Below are 25,341 nucleotides of genomic sequence, written 5' to 3' on the forward strand. Positions count from 1 at the left end.
GAAGGGCTATGAACAAACCTATACGGACGAGATATTTACTATTTACGCTGTAAACACTAGGGGCCTCAGACCCCTTTATAAGTTGAAAGACCTGGCCGATGAGATCATTGAAGGATCGTTCTATGCGGATAAAGTCCTAAAAGTACCCCTTGATAAGCGACGCGTTTACCGGATAGAAATAATCATGAAAAAGAAGATTAGTGTAAAAAAACTGTATTTTGTAAAGTGGGTAGGTTACCCTGAAAAGTTTAACTGTTGGGTTCCATAAAAGCAGTTGGTGAGCATGTAAACTATGGAAGATGGCTTGTTTTTTATTACGCTACCCTGCAACGCCTCCGCTAAACTTTCCCCCAAAAATATAATCGCTGATTATATCACTAAATTAGCAAAATACATCCATCTTCGCGGTCCTTACGAAGCGGTTTTAGTAGAGATTCAGTGCCCTCATACATGGAAAACCTTTGGGACCGGCGATGGTGTATTCTACGTCACCCAGCGTGATGACCCGGTGAGAGAGTTTTTTGTTAAATTAGGTTATTACCCTAATATGAACGAGCTGATCAAAGCCATTAATAACAAACTTGAGTCTATAAAAATACCGCCTGATCAATTGCATCTAAGATACGACGAGATTGACACAACCGTTTATGTAACAAAATCGAGCTTATACAAGTTTATGCCTGGTGAAAAGTTAGGCAATATATTGGGGCTTCAGGGGTACTTGCGCAATTGCTTGAGCAAGAATGTAGACGCGGAGCACCATGTTTTGTGCTACAATGAATCTGGATTGCCTGTTTTAGAACATTTTGAGGATGTTTTAGCCGGTGATGATGATTTAGTTTTAGGAAAAGAGAACGATTCTTTACCTATAAAGAGAAAAATTTACCCCGCTATCAAAGCCGGATTTTATACAATGTTTGTTTATATCAATATCATTCAGCATCAACTTGTTGGCGATAGTTAAGTACAGCTTTTAAGAACTGTGGAGATAAGCAGCAAAAATTGTGAAATAGTAACGCAAAAGTATAACAGGCCGAACTATATACCTCTCTGCAAACAACACTTTGATACCATTACAATATCGATACTCACGGATCAAGCTAAACCTGTTAAATTCAAATACGGGAGAACTATCGTGCGATTACACTTTAGACCTCGCGCTGTAACAACGCATTAAAATGTTGTCCCAGAGAGTGTGTGGCAACCTGGATGCGTATACACATTATTACATAGCACAAGCTGGTCATGGTTTGGACGGCTTTCACGGCGCAGAATTCATGCACTGTTCTGGTCCCACCTGATTATTTCATGGGTTGTTCCGGCGAATATTTTCCCTATTCAAGAAAGGTGTGGAACTTGTAAAACTGCACGAAAAAACTGCTGCCAGGAATATCGCTAAAGATGTTGTCGATGTTGTTGATCTCCATTATGGATCTAATAAAAAGATCTACGCAAGGGCAGGAAGGCTCTGGCGTCGTGCAAATTCGGAGAGAACCGCTGCAATGAAAACACGGCCGCGACAGCGTCATCCTACCCCCTTTTATGAATAAAGTAGAGCCGACTAAGAGATGTCGCCACAAGAAAACAAGAAGCCCTTCACCGAGCGACATCTTCTAATTAGCCACTATGGCTTTTGTACTTGACGCATCTGCTGAGTACTCAAAATCAGAGTTGTATATCTTTCAAATTCCGCCCATGCAAACAAGTATTGAAAAATCGCTTTATGTAGAGGTACAACTGATAGCGGCCATTGCTGACAATACGCCTTTGGCAGCGGTGAATATTATTACGACCTAAATAACACTCTGTTATACGTCGTTTGCAGAATCGCTAGCCCTAATAACACACCCATACCCGACGGATCCCGCGTTGCCCTTATCTACCCTATTGCTAGCCTTTTTAATCAATTGGACATAATGCTCGGCGACACATTGATTTCAAGAAGTGACAACCTTTATACATATAGAGCGTATATAGAGGCCCTAATATATTATAATTCACAGACTTTAGCTGCCCAATTTACAGCCGGCTTATTCTATAAAGATACCGCGGGGTATTATGATGACAGGGTTCTCAGCGGCTGTAATGTCTGTTTCGCCAAGAGAGCTCAGTATACTACTCGCTCTAGAAGTGTAGAATTAATAGGCCCATTTACGCCGATATATTTAATCAGCCAAAGTAAATACTGAACAGCCTAGATCTAAAGATAAAGTTGACCAGAGACAAAGATTCCTCTGTCTTATGTCTGCCGAGGCGACACATTTTAAAGTAAAAATACAGCACGCTTCGCTGTTTGTCAAAAGAGTTCAAGTATCGCCCGCTGTGAGAATCGGACACAGTGTCGCTCTGTTAACCTCTAACGCAAAGTACTCAGACGATCGCTCAGCGCTTAAAGTTTATAGCATTCCCGCCGGTACTCTCATATTTAACCATTAGAATCTTTTTGTGGGAAACATCCCAAAAACAATAATACTAGTGTTTGTGGACAACAAATCATTTTCCGGGAACTACCAAAGAAATCCTTTGTGCTTTAATTACTATAATGCAGGCATGTCCAAACTGCGGCCCTCCAGCTGTTGCAAAACTACAACTCCCAGCATGCCCTAATAGCTGTAAGCTATCCAGGCATGCTGGGAGTTGTAGTTTTTCAACAGCTGGAGGGCCGCAGTTTGGACATGCCTGCTATAATGTATGCCGCCTTATATTTGGACAGACAACAGATACCCGCAAAACCGTTTCAGCACAATTTTGAAGATGATTCAGCTGACAACACTTTATCCGTGGATCGGTCAAAATTTTTTGAACGGGTACACTTTGTTCGCTTTTGATTTATTGCCGGATCAAGAGTCTGGCGGACATTTCTCTCTAGTAAAAAATGGAAATCTCAGAGCTTAAATTAGATTTGCAGAGCCGGTGCTAAACACTATTAACATGATTGTGTATTCCGTTCATGAAAATATTATTAAAATAAACAATAGAAGGGAGGCTTTATATGATTTTCAATAAAAATGAATAATTATGAAATTACCTCCGTTATCAAAGCAGACTTTCACGCTCACCGCATATTTAATGGTGTATTTCAGTGCGATTCACTACCGGAAAATAAAATCATTGATCGTTCGGTGGCCTATATTGTAAATACGGACAATTCGAATCAGCGGAGAAAGCACTGGATTTTAATTATATTATGCCCGATTGACGTATCAATTTTTTTTTATTATCGCCCGCGAATGAAATATTTTCTGGTGAATTTATGAATTTTTTTTCTAAAAATTCTAAGATTATAAGTAGGGTTGAGCGAACCCGAACTGTAAAGTTCGGGTTCGTATCGAACTTTAGTATTTTTGGACCCCGAACCCGAAGATTTCAGTAAAAGTTTGGGTTCGGTGTTTGGCGCTTTTTGAACGGCTGCAGAGCAGCCAATCAACAAGCGGTTAACTGTCTGACCTTAGAAGCCATCACAGCCATGCCTACTTATGGCATGGCTGTGATTGGCCAGTGTAGCATGTGACCCAGCCTCTACATAAGCTGGAGTCAAGTAGCGCTGCACATTTCAGGGAGAGAATAGGACTGAATCTTTACTTAAACTCAGCTATCTACATACATTGTGTTTTGTGGGTGCAGGGCACAACTTTTTTTATCCTGCCCTGAGCCCAGTGACTGAAAAAAATATTACTTTAATAAGTCAGTTACGTGGGTGGCAGCCATTTTATGCAAGCTCAGTGCACTAGCACTGCATCTGAGGTTTTGGGACATTGACTTTTTTGGGGGGCAATTTACTTTTTTTGCCAAAAACCACTATTTTCCTAATCTGCAAGTGTTCAATTCAAGTTTAATATATACAGCTTTCATATTCTGTTACAAAAAAAATAAAAAAAATTTGGGCAATATACAACATCTGGATTAGTCAGTGTGCAATTTAAGCTAGAAATACAGCCATCATTTTCTGGGGTTTTAAAAACACAATTTTTTTTGCCAAAAACCACTATTTTCAGGCCTTGCAGCATCAGCACGTGTGAAATTATAGAGTTATATACTGCTTTCAAATTCAGTTATTAAACAAACATCCATTTGGGCAAAAAAATTAAAATTTTGTTGGCCGCCTTTGCTGCAGATGTCATTGTTACATACACCCTTTATACATTTGGGTTATATTCAGATATTCGAAATGCCGCCATTTGGTGCACAAATCTTTAATTGAGGCCTACTGTGGATCAGGCCGTGTGAGATACACCCTTTATATACAGTGGTTTGATTCAGGTATTTGAACTACAGCCATTTTGGGCAAATAAATCTTTAATTGAGGCCTACTGTGGGTCAGGCCGTGTGAGATACACCCTTTATATACAGTGGTTTGATTCAGGTATTTGAACTACAGCCATTTTGGGCAAACAAATGTTTAATTGAGGCCTACTGTGGGTCAGGCCGTGTGAGATACACCCTTTAAATACAGGGGTTTGATTCTGGTATTTGAAATACAGCAATTCTTGGCAAATAAATCTTTAATTGAGGCCTATTGTGGGTCAGGCCGTGTGAGATACACCCTTTAAAGGCCTCATGCACACGACAGTTTTTTTTCACGGTCCGCAAAAACGGGGTCCGTGGGTCCGTGATCCGTGCCCGTTTTTTCGTCCGTGGGTCTTCCTTGATTTTTGGAGGATCCACGGACATGAAAAAAAAGTCGTTTTGGTGTCCGCATGGCTGTGCGGAGCCAAACGGATCCGTCCTGAATTACAATGCAAGTCAATGGGGACGGATCCGTTTGATGTTGACACAATATGGTGCCATTTCAAACGGATCCGTCCCCATTGACTTTCAATGTAAAGTCTGGAGTTCTTTTATACCATCGGATTGGAGTTTTCTCCAATCCGATGGTATATTTTAACTTGAAGCGTCCCCATCACCATGGGAATGCCTCTATGTTAGAATATACTGTCGGATATGAGCTACTTCGTGAACCTCAGATCCGACAGTATATTCTAACACAGAGGCGTTCCCATGGTGATGGGGACGCTTCAGGTTAGAATACACTACAAACTTTGTACAAGACTGCCCCCTGCTGCCTGGCAGCACCCGATCTCTTACAGGGGGATATGATAGCACAATTAACCCCTTCAGGTGCGGCACCTAAAGGGGTTAATTGTACTATCATATTCCCCTGTAAGAGATCAGGGCTGCCAGGCAGCAGGGGGCAGACCCCCCCTCCCCAGTTTGAATAAGTGAAAGGTCTGTGCGGCGCATTGCTAAACAACTGTCACTTACCAGTAGGAGGAGCTCCCGGCCGTTCACAGACATCGCAGCAGCAAGCAGGTAAGTATGAATCTTATACTGTTGTACTATTGCTAAGTAACCATGGCAACCAGGGCTGCAGTAGCTTCCTGGTTGCCATGGTTACCGATCGGAGCCCCAGCGATTAAACTGGGACTCCGATCGGAACTCCGCTGCCACCAATGATGGGGGGGAGGGAATGGGAGGCCGCACACTGCCACCAATGTTGTTACTGCTATAGAGGGAGGGGGGGGCCGATGGTGGTTGGCACACTGTGCCACCAACGATTTATTACAATAGAGGGAGGGAGGGGGGGCGATGGTGGGGGCACACTGTGCCACCAACGATTTATTACAATAGAGGGAGGGAGGGGGGGCGATGGTGGGTGCACACTGTGCCACCAACGATTTCTAACATTAGAGGGAGGAAGGGGGGGCCCGATGGGGGGTGCACACTGTGCCACCAACGATATTCAAACTGGGGAGGGGGGGGGTCTGCCCCCTGCTGCCTGGCAGCCCTGATCTCTTACAGGGGAATATGATAGTACAATTAACCCCTTTAGGTGCCGCACCTGAAGGGGTTAATTGTGCTATCATATCCCCCTGTAAGAGATCGGGTGCTGCCAGGCAGCAGGGGGCAGTCTTGTACAAAGTTTGCAGTGTATTCTAACTAGAAGCGTCCCCATCACCATGGGAACGCTTCTGTGTTAGAATATACTGTCGGATATGAGTTTTCACGAAGTGAAAACTTAGATCAGAAAAAGCTTTTATGCAGACGGATCTTCGGATCCGTCTGTATGAAAGCAACCTACGGCCACGGATCACGGACACGGATGCCAATCTTGTGTGCATCCGTGTTCTTTCACGGACCCATTGACTTGAATGGGTCCGTGAACCGTTGTCCGTCAAAAAAATAGGACAGGTCATATTTTTTTGACGGACAGGATACACGGATCACGGCCTCGGCTGCAAAACGGTGCATTTTCCGATTTTTCCACGGACCCATTGAAAGTCAATGGGTCCGCGAAAAAAAACGGAAAACGGCACAACGGCCACGGATGCACACAACGGTCGTGTGCATGAGGCCAAATACAGGAGTTTGATTCAGGTATTTGAAATACAGCCATTCTAGGCAAACAAATCTTTAATTGAGGCCTACTGTGGGTCAGGCCGTGTGAGATACAGCCTGTATATACAGGGCTTATATTTTTTCATTAATAAAACACGCTTTTTGTGGCAAAATACACTATTTCAGACCTTGCAGCATCTTGACGTTTGAAATTCCTGGGTTATATACTGCTGCCATATTGAGTTACTAAACAAACACCTGTTTGGGCAAAAAAAGTTTATTTGGCAGCCTTTGCTGCATATGTCATTGTGAGATACACCCTTTATACATTTGGGTTATATTCAGATATTCGAAATGCCGCCATTTGGTGCACAAATCTTTAATTGGGGCCTACTGTGGATCAGGCCGTGTGAGATACACCCTGTATATACAGGGCTTATATTTTTTCATTAATAAAACACGCTTTTTGTGGCAAAATACACTATTTCAGGCCTTGCAGCATCTTGACGTTTGAAATTCCTGGGTTATATACTGCTGCCATATTGAGTTACTAAACAAACACCTGTTTGGGCAAAAAAAGTTTATTTGGCAGCCTTTGCTGCATATGTCATTGTGAGATACACCCTTTTATACATTTGGGTTATATTCAGTTATTTTAAATACTGCCATTTGGTGCACAAATCTTTAATTCAGGCCTACTGTGGGTCAGGCTGTGTAAGATACACCCTTTACATACAGGGGTTTGATTCAGGTATTTGAAATACAGCCATTTTGGCCAAAGAAATCTTTGATTGAGGCCTACTGTGGGTCAGGCCGTGTGAGATACACCCTTTAAATACAGGGGTTTGATTCAGGTATTAGAAATAAAACCATTTTGGGCAAACAAATCTTTAATTGAGGCCTACTGTGGGTCGGGCCGTATGAAATACACCCTTTACATACTGTCATTCACACCCTTTACACCCAGTCTCCTGCTGAAGACCACAGTTGGCACCTGCAGCCGATGTCCATCAGTCTTTCACCTCACCCCCTTGCAAATCAGCCAAGCAGTCTGAGCCCCAAGTCATGCAGCAGTCTCTTCTGCTTTTTGATGACTCTGTTAGCAAGGTTTCCTAGGGCCATCCACCTAGCCCTGCCCCAAAAGTGGAAGAGATGCCCAACCACTTATCTTTCAAGAGAAGTACATGGGAGGACCATAGCAGCACATCTCGAATGATGACGAAACACAGATGCCAACTGCTGGGGCTTTCGAAAGTGTGCAGACCGACAAGGAAGGCAGGAGTGAAGACTGGGTGAAAGATGATGTGGAGGACGATGAGGTCCTCGACCCCACATGGAATCAAGGTCATGCGAGTGACCTATGTAGTTCGGAGGAAGAGGCGGTGTTCACACAGATCCACCAGCACAGCAAAAGAGACAGTACGCCTGCTACTTCCCACCGCACCAAGGGACCGAGCACACCAAAGCCAGCTCCAAGGTGTTCCCGGCGTGGCAGTTCTTCAGGCCATGTTCTGAGGACAAGACACAAGTGGTTTTCACGCTGTGCAATCTGAGCCTGAAGCGAGGCATAAACGTTCTCAACCTGAGCACAACCTGCATGACAAGGCATTTAAGTGCAAAGCACGAGCTGCAGTGGAGCGTACACCTCAAAAACCAAGAAAGGTCTTTGGCTCCTCTTGCTTCCTCTTCTGCTGCAGTCTCAGCCTCTTCATCTACCTCTGGAGTGACAGTGCCACCTGCCACCCCGCAAACAGATCTTCCAGCAACACAACCACCTGGGTCACCAAACATCTCCACAATGTCCCACGGAATCATTCAGCTCTCCATCTCCCAAACGCTGGAGAGAAAGAGGAAGTACCCCCCTACCCATCCGCCATCCCTAGCCCTGAACGCCAGCATTTCTAATTTACTGGCCTTTTAAATGGTGTCATTCCGTCTGGTGGAGATGGATAGTTTTAAAGGCCTTATGGCGGTGGCTGTCCCATAGTACGTCGTGCCTAGCCGCCACTACTTTTCCAGGAGAGCCATCCCTTCTCTGCACAACCAATAGGGGACAAAATCAGGTGTGCACTGCGCAACGCCATCTGTGGCAAGGTGCACCTGACTACGGATACGTGGACCAGTAAGCGCGGTCAGGGCCGTTATATCTCCATAACAGCACACTGGGTAAATGCAGTGGCGGCTGGGCCTGAGGCGGATAGCAGTTTGGCGCATGTCCTTCCACCACCGAGGATTGCAGAGCGCTTCAGTTTGCCTCCTGTTGTTTCCTCCTCCTACTCTGCTTCCTCATGCTCTACCTGCTCCTCATCCGGTCAGCGTAACACCTTCACCACCAACTTCAGCACAGCCAGGGGTAAACGACAGCAGGCAGTTTAAAAACTTAACTGATTGGTGGACAAACCCCACACCGCGCAGGAGCTGTGGACGGGCCTTGAACAACAGACCGATGAGTGGTTTGTGCCAGTCAGCCTCAAGCCCGGCCTGGTGGTGTGCGATAATGGGCGAAATCTCGTAGCAGCTCTAGGACTAGCCGGTTTGACGCACATCCCTTGCCTGGCGCATGTGCTAAATTTGGCGATGCAGAGATTCCTTAAAAATTAACCCGATATGTCAGAGCTGCTGCAGAAAGTGCGGCCTGTCTGTGCGCGCTTTCAGTGTTCTCACCCTGCTGCTGCTCGCTTGTCAGCGCTGCAGCGTAACTTCGGCCTTCCTGCTCACCGCCTCGTATGCGACGTGCCCACAACTCTACCTTGCACATGCTGGCCAGACTGTGCGAGCAGCAGCAGGCAATAGTGGAGTTTCAGCTGCAGAACGCACAGGTGAGTCGCTCGGCGGAACAGCACCACTTCACCACCAATGATTGGGCCTCCATGCGAGATCTGTGTTCCTTGTTGCACTGTTTCAAGTACTCCACCAACATGACCAGTGCCGATAACGCCGTTCTCAGTGTTACTATCCCACTTCTATGTCTCCTTGAAAAAACGCTCCTGGCGATGATGGAAGAGGATGTGGCACAGGAGGAGGGTTTCCGGCCAGTCTTTCCCAAGTGGCTCAGAGGGTGGGTTCCTGCATCCACAAATGCCAGGTACACAATTGTCCAGCCAGGCCACAGTTCTGGAGGATATAATACAGGTAGAGAAAGAAACAAAATTCGCGGCACTCACCGGAGCTGTGATTATGTTGCGGCTTTATTCATGCCTCAAAGAAGAAAAGCGTTACATCGGATCCAGGGGCAGACACACTGTGGCAAGTAGTAGCGGCTACGGCCGTTTCGCGTGGCAGGCGCGCTTCTTCTGGCTGCTGACAACGTCATGGCGCAGACTTGCGCTTTATAAAGGGCGGGCTGAATGTGGCCTGTACTATTAGCCACAGCTGTGCGCCGCTGATTAGTGACATTCTAAAAACAAGTGAAGCAGGAAAAGAATTGCTCAATTGCACTACAAATGAAGAAGGGGAAAAAAAGGGGGGAAAGAAAAGGGAGGGGGCACAGTACGATTCTTGGAATGATAACAGAGCACAAAATACGCATATATGGTATCAAAGCAGTACACATAAGGGGCTAAGTTAGACCAAGTGCACAGAGGGATAGCTCATATGAACACTGACATATCGTTCCTCTCGTTTAACCCCGCAGCTCCCATGACCTCAGTCAGCATGATCCACCTTGCCTCCCTCTGCAGGAGCAGGCGATGCCGGTCCCCACCCCTTGGGATAGGTCGGACATGTTCTATTCCTGCAAAGGAGAGGCACCATGGATGGGCATCCGTGGATGCACCGTGGATGCAGTGCGGACATGCTCGATCAAGCGTGGACAACCTCTGCCTGATCGTATGGAACCCACATGTTCGCGGATCCGCTCAAATAAGGGGCGGATAGTTTTGCCGATATAGAAGCGTTTACAGGGACAAAAAATGACGTACACCACATAGGGTGTACGGCAATTAATGAAATCTCGTACAGTGTGGTTAATTCCCCCTACCTCTACCCTTTTGCTACATGTATTAAGTGTACAAAAAGAACAGTGACCACACCTAAAATTACCTCTAGGTTTCCTAAGCCAGGTCACTTCCTGCGGTTGGCTGTACACGCTTCTGACCAGCTTATCCTTGAGGGTAGGGCACTTCCTAAATGTAACTAATGGCAGTGCCGCCATATTCACCTTCTCAGTTGTAGCCACAGTTCTGGAGGATGACAAGGTGGAGGATGAGGAGGAGGATATGGCGGAGGAGGAACCATGTTCACAGCAGGGTTGCACCCAGACCAGCACATGGCCATCACTGGTGCGTGGATAGGGGGATACAGAGGACACAGACGATACACCTCCCACAGAGGACAGCTTTTCGCTTGCCTCTGGGCAGCCTGGCACACATGAGCGATTACATGCTGCAGTGTCTCCACAACGGCCGCCGAGTTGCCCACATTCTAACTTGTGCTGATTACTGGGTGGCCACGCTGCTGGATCCCCGTTACAAGGACAACATACCATCCTTAATTCCCTCACTGGAGCGTGATCGTAAGATGCGCGAGTACAAGCACAGGCTGGTAGACGCGCTGCCGGTGGCATTCCCACCTGACAGCGGGGGCACAGTGGAAGCACAAGGCGAAGGCAGAGGATGAGAAAGAGGCTGCCAACGCAGCTGGGGCACCGCCAGGATCTAAGAAGGCAGGGTTAGCATGGCCAAAATGTGGAAAAGCTTTGTCAGCACACCACAACAACCAGCACCACCAGATGATATGGAACGTCTTAGCAGGAGGCAGCATTTCACCAACATGGTGGAGCAGTATGTGTGCACACGCCTACACTTACTGAATGACGGGTCTGCCCCCTTTAACTTCTGGGTCTCCAAATTGGGCACATGGCCTGAGCTTGCCCTTTACCCCTTGGAGGTGCTGGCCTGCCCTGCAGCCAGTGTATTATCTGAACATGTGTTTAGCACGACTGGAGGGTTATATTTCCCAATGTTTAGGGGTGTACCCTAATTTAAAAAAATAAAAATTAATTTTAAACCAAAAATCAGTGTAGACTACCTCCTCCTCCACCGCTACTTCCACCTACACCACCACCACATCCACCGCCTCCTCAACCTCCTACTCCATATGAACCTCGTCCTCCTAGATCAAGATTAATATATATTTTTTACGTATTTTATGTTATTTAAAGTCATTTCCCTATCCACATTTGTTTGCAGAGCAATTGCCATACTCTTTACCACATTTTGATTACATTTGCAGCCCTCTAGCCCTTTCCATGACATTTTTTCAGATATTTTAGTGCTCAAAAGTTCGGGTCTCCAATGACTTCAATGGGGTTCGGGTTCGGGGTCAAGTTCGGGTCCCTTTTTTGTGAAGTTCGGCCGAACCCGTCGAACCCGAACATCTAGGTTTCTGCTCAACTCTAATTATAATGTATTAAAACAGACAAATACAGGACGCCGCTAGTTCGGGCTGCGGGCATTACTGCATCTATATCTTACATTGTATCGCTAAAGAAATGTCTTTTGAAAATGTATTAAAAATATTTACGAGCGATTTTAGAAAAAATGACCGCGTTGTACGCTCCTTTGTAACAAAACGCATGAAACAATTACAGTATGTATACGTTGCTGTAATTACTCACAAACCCTACCGATGCGTCGTAAATAAAGACATTTTGCTTAGATCATGTAGTTATTTGCCTAACAAAACAATGTTTGAGGCTCTTAAATATCGTCTTAGGACATGTCCGAACATGCCTTCATCATGTGCGGACATTCACTGACGTGCTTCGCAAAATGTGGGGCCAAATTTCACAAAACGAACGCTGAATCGGCACCCTGGAATATTGAGTGTCGCGGCTGGCACTCTTAAATAGCGTCTTGGGAACATCTTAATTACTTACGGTACGTCGTAGGACATGTCCGAACATATCTTCAATGTGTTATTGGCACCCGGGAAAGTTGGGTGCCGCATTTAGCTATTGTTAATATTCATAAATTATACGCATCTGCATTAGATGCGGAGATCAAATATTTTGCTTAAATCACGGACACCTTCGATTTTATTAAACACGATCGTATATAGTTAAAGCAAGTATGGAAAAAGAGGTTTTGTCCAGCTTGTAGTTGTGGTAATCCAAAAAGGCTTTATTCAATATTCAATAAAATCCAGGTACAAAAATGCAGAGTCTACATGTTTCGGGCGCAATTCAATCTCAGCCCTTACTCATGACTGTTTCAATAACACTGTTGAGTTTACCTTTAGAGAGAGGAGGGGGAGCCTCCTCACCTGAGGCAATCAGGCTGAAGATCAACCACTCCCCTCCACAAAGGTGTACATAGATAAAAACATACCAAAAGAATAGTCCATATAAAAAAAAATGGAAGAAATAGGAAAAAGAGATAAATTGACAATTAATATTGCAGGATTAAATCCAGTTTTTTGTTTAGGCCTTGTGGTTGGCGACTTTCTAAACAGAAAAACACAATAAGAGGCGGTGACAGAAAAAGGAAACTCTTAAACAGAGAATCATATTGAATTTTCTGTTTAGAAAGTCGCCAACCACAAGGCCTAAACAAAAAACTGGATTTAATCCTGCAATATTAATTGTCAATTTATCTCTTTTTCCTATTTCTTCCATTTATTTTTTATATGGACTATTCTTTTGGTATGTTTTTATCTATGTACACCTTTGTGGAGGGGAGTGGTTAATCTTCAGCCTGATTGCCTCAGGTGAGGAGGCTCCCCCTCCTCTCTATAAAGGTAAACTCAACAGTGTTATTGAAACAGTCATGTAAGGGCTGAGATTGAATTGCGCCCGAAACATGTAGACTCTTATTATTAGATTATTGAATATTGAATAAAGCCTTTTTGGATTACCACAACTACAAGCTTGACAAAACCTCTTTTTCCATATTTTCGTCATTGCTCCTTATTCGGGTGAAGGAGTTGCTCCGTGCTATAACAGTGGATTCCTTGGCAGGTGAGAGCTGCTCAAATCTTAGATTTTTTCACAATAGTTAAAGCAAGTTTCAAAGATCGCAGGTCCACTAACAAAGGGAATGCAAGAGTTAAAGTTTAAGGACCAGCGGTGACATCATCAAAGGTCTTTTAGTTTTAGGATTCTAGACGGCTCAATTAGACATTGTCAATATTTATAATAGCTTAATAAGAGGTTAATACAAGCTTAATATCATTTTATTTTTAAAGATATTAAAACTCAATTAAATTACTGACGCATTATTCGATCTAACAGAATAAAAGGATGTTGAATGGCGGTATGACATTATCAAATGTCCTTTAGCTTATTAAAGATTCTAAGAGTTTGAAAAGCTTTTAATAGATTCATAGAGCTTTTAATGGCATTTTATTTTTAAAGATATTAAAACTGAATTACTGACTCGTTATCAGATCTAATAGAATAAAAGGGTCTTTGAACGGGCAGTGTTTAGGCATGTATGGGGCGATATTTAGGCTTGGTTTGGGAAGGACTGGGGAGAATTGTGGGTGGAGTGGGCGGCGTTTTGGGGGCGAGGAAAGGGCGATGTCCACCTGTCACTTTTAGTTTGACGAGAAACGGAGAGGCTATACTACTCCCAAATATACACTCACCTAAAGAATTATTAGGAACACCATACTAATACAGTGTTGGACCCCCTTTTGCCTTCAGAACTGCCTTAATTCTACGTGGCATTGATTCAACAAGGTGATGATAGCATTCTTTAGAAATGTTGGCCCATATTGATAGGATAGCATCTTGCAGTTGATGGAGATTTGAGGGATGCACATCCAGGGCACGAAGCTCCCGTTCCACCACATCCCAAAGATGCGCTATTGGGTTGAGATCTAGTGACTGTTGGGGCCATTTTAGTACAGTGAACTCATTGTCATGTTCAAGAAACCAATTTGAAATGATTCGAGCTTTGTGACATGGTGCATTATCCTGTTGGAAGTAGCCATCAGAGGATGGGTACATGGTGGTCATGAAGGGATGGACATGGTCAGAAACAATGCTCAGGTAGCCAGTGGCATTTAAACGATGGCCAATTGGCACTAGGGGGCCTAAAGTGTGCCCAGAAAACATTCCCCACACCATTACACCACCACCACCGGCCTGCACAGTGGTAACAAGGCATGATGGATACATGTTCTCATTCTGTTTACGCCAAATTCGGACTCTACCATTTGAATGTCTCAACAGAAATCGAGACTCAGACCAGGCAGCATTTTTTCAGTCTTCAACAGTCCAATTTTGGTGAGCTCATGCAAATTGTGGCCTCTTTTTCCTATTTGTAGTGGAGATGAGTGGTACCCAGTGGGGTCTTCTGCTGTTGTAGCCCACCTTTCTTTCCCATTCTGACATTCAGTTTGGAGTTCAGGAGATTGTCTTGACCAGGACCACAACCCTACATGCATTGATGCAACTGCCATGTGATTGGTTGACTAGATAATCGCATTAATGAGAAATAGAACAGGTGTTCCTAATAATTCTTTAGGTGAGTGTATCTCCTATTGTCTCTCTATAATCTTCTTATACCGTTCTTATCACAATATATCAGTGGCTTATCTCCGCAAATATTTTTGGCAGTTAGAGCCACAGCACATCCTTCCAGATTGCATGTGCGTTCTATGACACTGTCTGTAACAGGACCTTGCTAAATGTCAGCCTTTGAGCCAATCAGGCTAAGCCCTCCCCTCATCTTCCTCCCAGTGTCATGTGACTGTCCTCCTTATTTCTCCCTTGTTATTTTTCCCACCAATATGAACAGTAAAATGGTGCTGGGCACCATTTTTACACAATCCATCCAAAGCTATTCAGAAAAGATTTGGATTTGTATGGCTGACAAAATTAGATAAAGTTGGAAACAAATCCGGTTCTAACAGAATCAATTCGCTCATTCTTAATTTAAGTACAAATCTTTTTTCCTTCTTTGTGAAACTGGTGCATAAATTACCCTGATCTACATTGACCTAAATGATATTTATCATGTCAGTGAAAAGAGGAGCTTTAGTTAAATCTACCGTTTAGTTTTTTTTATGTATTTTATGTGGTCTAAAGCTCTTTTCCAAATGCAGTTAACTGTGTTTCTCTTACTCAAACAGAACTAGTCAAAGTGATGACACCATATTCACCTGCAATGGTACCAGTGTTAGCAACTTCCTTAATACTGGCACTTTCACAGAATATACTGTAGTGAAAGATATTTGTGTTGCTAAAATACATGAAGATGCTCCATTGGACAAAGTCTGTTTGATTGGTTGTGGATTTTCCACTGGATATGGCTCTGCTTTGAATACTGCCAAGGTAAGAACAGAGAGTGCATTTTAAGACAATCAATCAATTAGTAAAATACTCACAATCAATGAAATTCTAAAGTCAATACAAATGTCAATGAGGAATGATTATTGTCTCCAGCCTTCACATTTGTCGTATACTAAATCAAGTGTGCGGATTACAAATCCGAAGTCAGAATTGTTGTAACACGTCACAAAATTTTGCTATGCATAAGTATGCCTAAATGAATTAAGTACTTGAAAAGCATTGAATAATTTTGAACAGAACGAGTTTTACTCCAACAATTACCTAATCTGCATCAAAGTTTGCATAGTAAACAGTGTATGAAAATGTAATGGAATAACAAAATTTCTAAAAGTCTCGTTTTTCAAGTCTTACTTGAGCAAGGCCCAGTACTGTTAAAAGTGCTTCAGGCATCTGCTTTTGCGAACGGTCATATTTTCCCGTTGCAAAAACCAGCAGTAGTTCCCCATAATGTTGGGATTCCAGCGGCCTTGATACCTGTTCTCCATTGTAGAAATATATTTATGGAACAGTTCTCCTTGTTCGTCACTTTGTTTGTGTCCAAAATTGGGTGGGGAAAAGTCAATATGGGAATGTAAGAAATGCACTTTCAATGACATTCGGCAGCCAAGTTGTTCATATACTGTAAGCATGTTGTCTACTAATTCAGCATAGTTTACAGCTCCTCTAATCCCAAGGAAGTTCTGCACTACTAGCACAAATGCATTCCAAGCTGCAAGTTCCAGAGGGTTAAGATTTGTTTTAAATGTGGCATCATGCATTAGTTTGATGATTATGAGGCCAATAAAAATTCCGAACTTTATTTTAGCATCAGTTTTCAGTGTGCTAAACTTCTTCAAATACTGGAAACCATTCCCATCACGATTAAGTGCAATTACAAAATCTTGCATTAAAACAAGTTAAATGTGACGTGGTGGAAGATAAACTTGAAGTGGATCAACCAGTGATTTGTGTTTGTACATTGTACTGACCAAATGTGTGCTAGACTTTGAGAGGCCGCTGTCTCATTTTGTAATGATTTTTGTCATCATGACTGCTCCATAGGCACAAGAAACACATATGCTTTGTGTAAAGGGGGAAATATTAGTCACCAATATTATGCGAATATCGATAATTAATATTCCTAAATAGGAGGAGCCACCTGGTGATGACTCCGCCTATTTATGCCTTTATATAATAAATACACAATACTTTCGCTATGCTTTACACTAATCACTATACTAGCTGCATGCACCTTACTTACTACTGCTAACAAGTACACACTACACAAAGGGTACAAGTAACACAGTATTTATTACAATACACTACGCACGCAATACTGACAACACAACACTAAATATACAATACTCAACTACACTACACGTTCCCAAATTCCACCCCACATACTATCTATACATTACACACATACAGGTATAACAACCCATCTGCCTAGCTCTATACTGTCCCTACGGGGTTACAAGAGGGTATAGATTCAGCACTGCAAGGGTTATTTGCCAGTGAGTGCTGAGGTTAATACCAGCAGGAGAGCTGGGGTTCTGGCAGGGAAGGGGTAAATGGGTTAGGGACATCAGGGGCACAGAATATTAATATAAGGGGGATTATAAGGGGGCACAGCTTCCAGGGACCACATATTTCCCACAGGGGCCACCATGAGCCCCTGGGGATCACCATGGGCAGACGTGCGCAGATGCTGGGCACATCTGCGCACATCGTCCCATGATGCTGTGGTTAATGTATGCACATATATACCATACATGCCCGCACGTGTTTGCAGGCATGCATGGATATATATGCATACGTCTCTACCCTTCCTCAACAATCCCCCTGTTGTCGGACTATATAATACGACAATATATTGGGGGAACGGGTTGAGATATATTTGCCCCCCCCTCAACCCCATCCTAGGTGGAAGTTCAGGAAGAACTGTAGTGTACACTGTTCTTTAGGTACTTAGACATCCCTAATCCATTTTCCTCCGACCTGCCCTTCACCGTAACCTACTACTCCGTCCACAGGATACACAGTCTTCTTAGGATGCCACACACCCACAATCTCTTTAACAGTCTTTTAGTGTCGGCCACCCCCACTTTGGAGTGACCACACCCCCACAGTCTCTCGGTAATTCTGCCGATCTTCAGGTATCTTCGTCCCCCCCAATTTTGGAGCGGGTTCACCCTTACAGTCTTTAACTGGCCTTTCTTTTATCCGTCTCTTGGTGTCAGCCACCCCCACTTTGGAGTGACCACACCCCCACAGTCTCTCGGTAGTTATGCCGATCTTCCGGTATGGCCCGCCTCCAAGGAATCTGGAGCGGGTTCACCCTCACAGTCTCAGTCCCAACTTTCTTCTATCACAACTTTCCAACGTCTGTTTCCATCTTGACGGGTGCGGTTCTCCCGTGGACAGATTAATAGGTCTTTACAAGGCAGGTCAGACTCTTAAGCGGTGATGTCATAGTACCTAAATTCTACTGCGGAGAACACCTCCGCCACACTACACATCCAGCCCTTCCCTTAAGAACTTCACTGTTCCAGGGTTCAAGGTGGCAAATGAATGATGCCTGTCCCTATCGTGACCTAACCTTATCCCCATTCACACAAAATTCCATTACATGTGTGCACCCATAGAGACTCATGCAACCTGACATTCCTCTCTACCTCCAAAGACACAGGTAGGTCGTAGACCCCTGTGTCAATGGGAAACGACTATAGGATACAAATGTGTACAGTCAAAATATAGCTCACCGCAGTGCGTTGGGCGAGTTTTGGGCTGTCACACATTTGTACCTAGAGTGTCCATGGGTACACCATCGACCGACAAACAAAATCCATAAATACAATATGCTATGGGGTTTCAGGGTAGTACAGGTTATACGTCCCGAACCCTCATAGAAAACAATGTGTGTCCATACAATAATATTTGGCTACAGGAACAATGTTTGGTTATGTCCTGAGCCTCCTCCTCCGGATAGTTCTGTAAAGTTCTGTCTGGTTCTGGTGTATTTTGGTCAATAAGTCCCTTGACCCTCCGACTGTAGATGACGATCACCAGAACCAGAAGAAGTTTCACTGGGTGAAACAAGTGATATGCTCTTCCACCCGAACGTCTCCAAATCTTCCTCCAGAGTCTGAGATAACGCTCCCGCTGGATTGTGGCACAGTCCTCCATCTCTAAAACACCTCTAGGCAGAGGTTGCTTGGTTGCCAAAATCCAGTGGGATCCTCTGGAGCCCCCCAAGAGTGTCAGGGGGAATAGCTGGCCTCTTCCGTGTCTTCTCCTGGGTTTTTCTTCCGCTCCATATAAAACCTATGGCAGAAGAAAATACCAGGTGCTCCCAGGGGAATTTCTCCCCTAACGGTGCAGTTAAATGTACAAAAATTCCCAGCACCAATACCTTTGACCCATGGGTAGAGAAAGGTATTGGGCTGCCCTTTGTCTCACAGGACTCCTCATTATCCCAACACTGGTGTCTGAACACCCTACCTTCAGAGGAGCGTGTCCTCTGCTACACATCCCTCTGCACCAACAGATAAGGATGGCCTCCCTACTAGGTTAGGATAACTGGAGTTCTGTGGACAAAGCACCATCTTGATGGCACTGCATCCCTGTCCACTCATGTGTACCCAGGCTGACTTCCCCCTGTGATCCCATCTTGTGGAGGTGCGCAGAACCAACGGCATAGGCATGCCCCGGCTCCTCAGGACCCCACAACACAAGAACACAGTCCACACTCTGCTGCCAAACACTCTGCGTCCAATCCCTATCAGAGCTGTGCTACCTGCTCGGACTAGAATTAAGTGCGCAGCACAACATTACCCCAATGTTGTCTGTCCGCCCCAGTCCCCAGCGCAACACAGCCCTACCGAAAACCTTGAGCACAACAGTGTTATCTGTATCGATCCGAGACCCTGGTTGCCCAGAATAATATCACATCATCCTTTGTGTGCTGCATGAAGAAGGTCCTTATGCCTTCTCCCGACCAGCAGGATTTCACGTGTGATATTATCTGCTCGCGACCCTATACGTTCTCGATCCACAGTATAACACTGCTCCGCTCCAAGGGGACACAGAATGAAACAAGACAGCAGACGGGACATTACAACACTACATAAATCAGCCTGGTGGAACACACTCATAGACAAGGACCACCATCAACGTCAAAGAGAACGTTACAACAGACAACAAAAACACACAACATGGACATGTACAGGGAACAAACGGTGTAACAAATAGTACAGGGGTGTCAAATGTTGCCTAGCCTAGCTTGGCCACTCTGGCTCCTCAGCAGCTGATGATGCTGCCAAGAGGTTACCCCTTTATGGCCAAGCTGACTAGACCCCGCTGCACGATTTGCTACCTGAATCCCATCACTGGACACATTGCAATTACTTGCACAAGGGCAATTCCTTGCAATGTGTCCTTTGTTCCCACACCTGAAGCACCTGATTGGGCTTTCTGTCCTGTGTGTTTTGCAGTGCTTCGCTATATGACCCAAGCCACCACAAGCAAAGCATTTGATGTTTGCCCGGTGTGGCCTAGGTCCGTCCACACTGCAACCGCGCTCCCTGAATTGTTCCATCTTCAGGGAGGCACTTTTCACGATGTTTCTTTTCCCCAAAGTCAGGGAGAAATCTCTGTTAGTCTGGACAGGCTTGGTCTGGTGATTTGGCCTGTCACAGACTACTCTCCCCCCTATTTGCCCTGCATAGGGCAAAGTTTTGGGATATTCCGACCCTGACTTTATGGGAAAAGAAAGGGACGGCACCAACTTGGTGATGACCTGTTGCAAGCCAGTTATTATCTGGGAGCTTACAGCAACGTGAGCCTTCAATTTGGCTACCGTCACACTAGTAGAGGCAGTGCGTTCCTTGAAGGCCTTGACCTCAGTATAAGACTGAGTCAACTGAGCCTCAATTTCCTCCTTCTGCTTCTGCATTTCCACTAATTGTGACTGTATCCTAGCCACCTGCGCATCTCGGTCAACAGTAGACTGCACATTCTCCGCCAGCTGTGCCCGCAATGCCGAAACCTGGTCGGAACTATTGGCACAGCACTGGCAGTGAACAGCCGGAGGAATTGTCTCTGTTGACTGAGACACCAGCGCCACTTCCTTTGAGATGCTTACAGATGCTAGCCTCAAACGTATGGACGAGTTTGGCCAGCATCCGAAGCCGTTTAGTGGCCTTATTCAACACCGTCCGTTTGTTAACACAAAGCTTGTCATAACTACAAGCCTGTGCCAACAAATCGGACCACAGCATCTCTGCTGACTTGTATGTGGTGGGGAGGATGGGATTGAATGTACTGTGTTTGCTCAAGTGTTGCAGTGTGGGGAAGTCCATACTCACCGTTTGAGCATCCATCTTCTCCTTGGGGCCGTACCTCTTCGTCCTAGCAGCTGCTTGGAAGAAGTCCATTTTCCCGGATCGCTTCTTCCCGTTTCCCGCTGGACTTGTACGCCGCTCCAATGAAGATGGATCTTCTTCAGTGACGTGTCCTCTTCTCCCTCGCAATCACTTGAGCGATGCAGTGACCGTTGAAAGCGAATAGCAAAATATTAATTCACAGAACAATTATAGATTCTCTGCTAAAGATTTTGATCTGCGCTTGGTGCTGTGAGGAAGAGTCGCGTTACCTGTCCGAATTATCAGGTCCTAGACGCTCAGACCGCTGACCACATCTCTCCTAGACGCTCAGACCGCTGACCACGTCTCTCTTGCCTGACAATTCACAGGACAACCGACCTCTAGCCTCAAACACCATAAGGAAGAGTCGCGTCACCTGTCCGAATTATCAGGTCCTAGACGCTCAGACCGCTGACCGCGTCTCTCTTGCCTGATAATTCACAGGATGACCAACCTCTAACCTCAAAACCAAACACAGATTTCAAAATCTAAGCAGTGGGCCTGACTCGCCAATGTAAAGGGGGAAATATTAGTCACCAATATTATGCGAATATCGATAATTAATATTCCTAAATAGGAGGAGCCACCTGGTGATGACTCCGCCTATTTATGCCTTTATATAATAAATACACAATACTTTCGCTATGCTTTACACTAATCACTATACTAGCTGCATGCGCCTTACTTACTACTGCTAACAAGTACACACTACACAAAGGGTACAAGTAACACAGTATTTATTACAATACACTACGCACGCAATACTGACAACACAACACTAAATATACAATACTCAACTACACTACACGTTCCCAAATTCCACCCCACATACTATCTATACATTACACACATACAGGTATAACAACCCATCTGCCTAGCTCTATACTGTCCCTACGGGGTTACAAGAGGGTATAGATTCAGCACTGCAAGGGTTATTTGCCAGTGAGTGCTGAGGTTAATACCAGCAGGAGAGCTGGGGTTCTGGCAGGGAAGGGGTAAATGGGTTAGGGACATCAGGGGCACAGAATATTAATATAAGGGGGATTATAAGGGGGCACAGCTTCCAGGGACCACATATTTCCCACAGGGGCCACCATGAGCCCCTGGGGATCACCATGGGCAGACGTGCGCAGATGCTGGGCACATCTGCGCACATCGTCCCATGATGCTGTGGTTAATGTATGCACATATATACCATACATGCCCGCACGTGTTTGCAGGCATGCATGGATATATATGCATACGTCTCAACCCTTCCTCAACACTTTGTGTACCCTAACTGTAGGCCAAGCAGCAGTGCTACCACATTCAGGTCAGCACAAATTTTCCATTTATGTTCTGAGTATTTGATCATTTTCAAAATTAACTCCATAAAAGCATTGGTCTATTTAATTTCAACCGCATGAGCCAATTGAACAGACGGTTTTTCGTTACCATTGTGCAACAAGTCAGCTTTCAAACTTGTTTTGCTAGAGTCTATGAATAGCCTCCATTTATCAGGAACATGTGTACCATCTAACTCCATCATAAGACCATTTACATCAATACAGAAACAGACACAGCTTTCCATTGCATAGTATGCAGCTAACTTGGTGTGTCGATGACGAAAGTGTGAAGTTGTGGTGCCTCGTTGTAGCAAATTCCATTCCTGATGTCTAGAAGCTAGCAGTTCTGACTTTTCTTTAGATAATGACAGATCTCTTACCAGATCATCTAAATCTGATTGGCTCAGCAAGTGCGGCTGAACCTCCAGTTGTTTTGGATCAGAAAATACATTGTGACAATCATCATCTTCTTCTTCATTAGGATCAGAACAGTCTGTTTCAATTGCCGTTCCTGCTGTGAGAGAGGCAGGCCTCGGATTCTCTACATCGTGTCATACTGGTTTAAGAGCAGACTCGCAGTCAGAATATACAATTTGTGACTTGTTTCTCTTTCAATATCCAGCGATTTTAGTCATGCAAAAGTAACAGTCTGAATGCTCATGCCAAACCATATGCTCTGCAAAAGCCATTCCTTTCCTTTTACCATTCAACCACTGCATTAGCCCAGAATAACACACAGTGCAACAAACATGAGGTGCTCAGCTTTTATCTTGATCTCCAATTTTACAGTCAATGTTAACAACTTGTTAACAAGATGCACTCGCTTTGTCAGATTCTTGCACTGATCATAAGTAGTGTATTTTCCACACATGTAGCAGAAATTGTCTGAATTGTTACCACGTTTGCATTTATCCATCTTAAGTTTCAAAACTGATTGCACTATCACAGAACACTTTAACAAAATCTGTCCAGCTTGCGTTATATACTTACTGCTGACATCAGCCTAAGTGCATCAGCCGAGCACCCGAGCACAATAAAAGTCAATGGGAGAACCCAAGCATTAAACCAGGTACCCCCTGCTCTGAAGAGGGGAGGTGCCTGGTTGATAGGAAAAGGTCAGAAATTGATGGAAACACCACTCAAATGGTTCTGGAAAAGCATGGGGAGGATGTCTGAATGCATCTTGTACTTGCAGGTTGCTGTTTGGAACAATGTTGTCCGAATAGTACGCCACTTTTACAGATGAAGAAAAAAGGGATTTTAGAGGAAAAATTGATAGGAAACATTCTTTCCTGTATATTTACTTGTATAGAAAGTGCAAGTGTTGCCAAAAATTACAAGGAAGTTGCCCTCCGATACAACATGTATATCACATAACCACTTCAACCCCGCTAGCTGAAACCCCCTTCATGACCAGAGCACTTTCTACACTTCGGCACTACACTCCTTTCACCGTTCATCGCTCGGTCATGCAACTTACCACCCAAATGAATTTGACCTCCTTTTCTTCTCACTAATGGAGCTTTCATTTGGTGGTATTTTATTGCTGCTGACATTTTTACTTTTTTTGTTATTAATCAAAATGTAACGATTTTTTTGCAAAAAAATGACATTTTTCACTTTCAGCTGTAAAATTTTGCAAAAAAACGACATCCATATATAAATTTTTCACCAAATTTATTGTTCTACATGTCTTTGATGAAAAAAAATGTTTGGGCAAAAAAAAATGGTTTGGTTAAAAGTTATAGCGTTTACAACTATGGTACAAAAATGTGAATTTCCGCTTTTTGAAACAGCTCTGATTTTCTGAGCACCTGTCATTATTCCTGAGGTTCTACAATGCCCAGACAGTAGAAAACCCCCACAAATGACCCCATTTCGGAAAGTAGACACCCTAAGGTATTCGCTGATGGGCATAGTGAGTTCATAGAACTTTTTATTTTTTGTCACAAGTTAGCGGAAAATGATGATGATTTTTTATTTTTTATTTTTTCTTACAAAGTCTCATATTCCACTAACTTGCGACAAAAAATAAAAAATTCTAGGAACTTGCCATGCCCCTCACAGAATACCTTGGGGTGTCTTCTCTCCAAAATGGGGTCACTTGTGGGGTAGTTATACTGCCCTGGCAATTTAGGGGCCCATATGTGTGAGAAGTACTTTGCAATCAAAATCTGTAAAAAATGACCGGTGAAATCCGAAAGGTGCACTTTGGAATATGTGCCCCTTTGCCCACCTTGGCATCAAAAAAGTGTCACACATCTGGTATCGCCGTACTCAGGAGAAGTTGGGGAATGTGTTTTGGGGTGTCATTTTACATATACCCATGCTGGGTGAGAGAAATATCTTGGCAAAAGACAACTTTTCCCATTTTTTTATACAAAGTTGGCATTTGACCAAGATATTTTTCTCACCCAGCATGGGTATATGTAAAATGACACCCCAAAACACATTCCCCAACTTCTCCTGAGTACGGCGATACCAGATGTGTCACACTTTTTTGCTGCCAAGGTGGGCAAAGGGGCACATATTCCAAAGTGCACCTTTCGGGTTTCGCCGGTAATTTTTTACACATTTTGATTGCAAGGTACTTCTCACACATTTGGGCCCCTAAATTGCCAGGGCAGTATAACTACGCCACAAGTGACCCCATTTTGGAAAGAAGACACCCCAAGGTATTCCATGAGGGGCATGGCGAGTTCCTAGAATTTTTTATTTTTTGTCGCAAGTTAGTGGAATATGAGACTTTGTAAGGAAAAAAGGAAAAAAAAGAAAAATCATAATTTTCTGCTAACTTGTGACAAAAAATAAAAAATTCTAGGAACTTGCCGTGCCCCTCAGGGAATACCTTGGGGTGTCTTCTTTCCAAAATGGGGTCACTTGTGGCGTAGTTATACTGCCCTGGCAATTTAGGGGCCCAAATGTGTGAGAAGAACCTTGCAATCAAAATGTGTAAAAAATGGCCTGCGAAATCCGAAAG

General features: G+C 44.2%; 1 protein-coding gene across 1 annotated transcript in view; it reads left to right on the top strand.

Moving 5' to 3' along the window:
• Positions 1–25,341, top strand: part of LOC122924670 (alcohol dehydrogenase 1-like) — a 117,594-nt gene that overhangs the window by 24,585 nt on the left and 67,668 nt on the right. Inside the window, exon 5 of the mRNA XM_044276005.1 lies at positions 15,415–15,616. Within this exon, the coding sequence (XP_044131940.1) occupies positions 15,415–15,616 (202 nt within the window). The remainder of the gene's footprint in view (positions 1–15,414; positions 15,617–25,341) is intronic.

This window comes from Bufo gargarizans, chromosome 1 (genome assembly GCF_014858855.1).
Source record: "Bufo gargarizans isolate SCDJY-AF-19 chromosome 1, ASM1485885v1, whole genome shotgun sequence".
Lineage (NCBI taxonomy): Eukaryota > Metazoa > Chordata > Amphibia > Anura > Bufonidae > Bufo > Bufo gargarizans.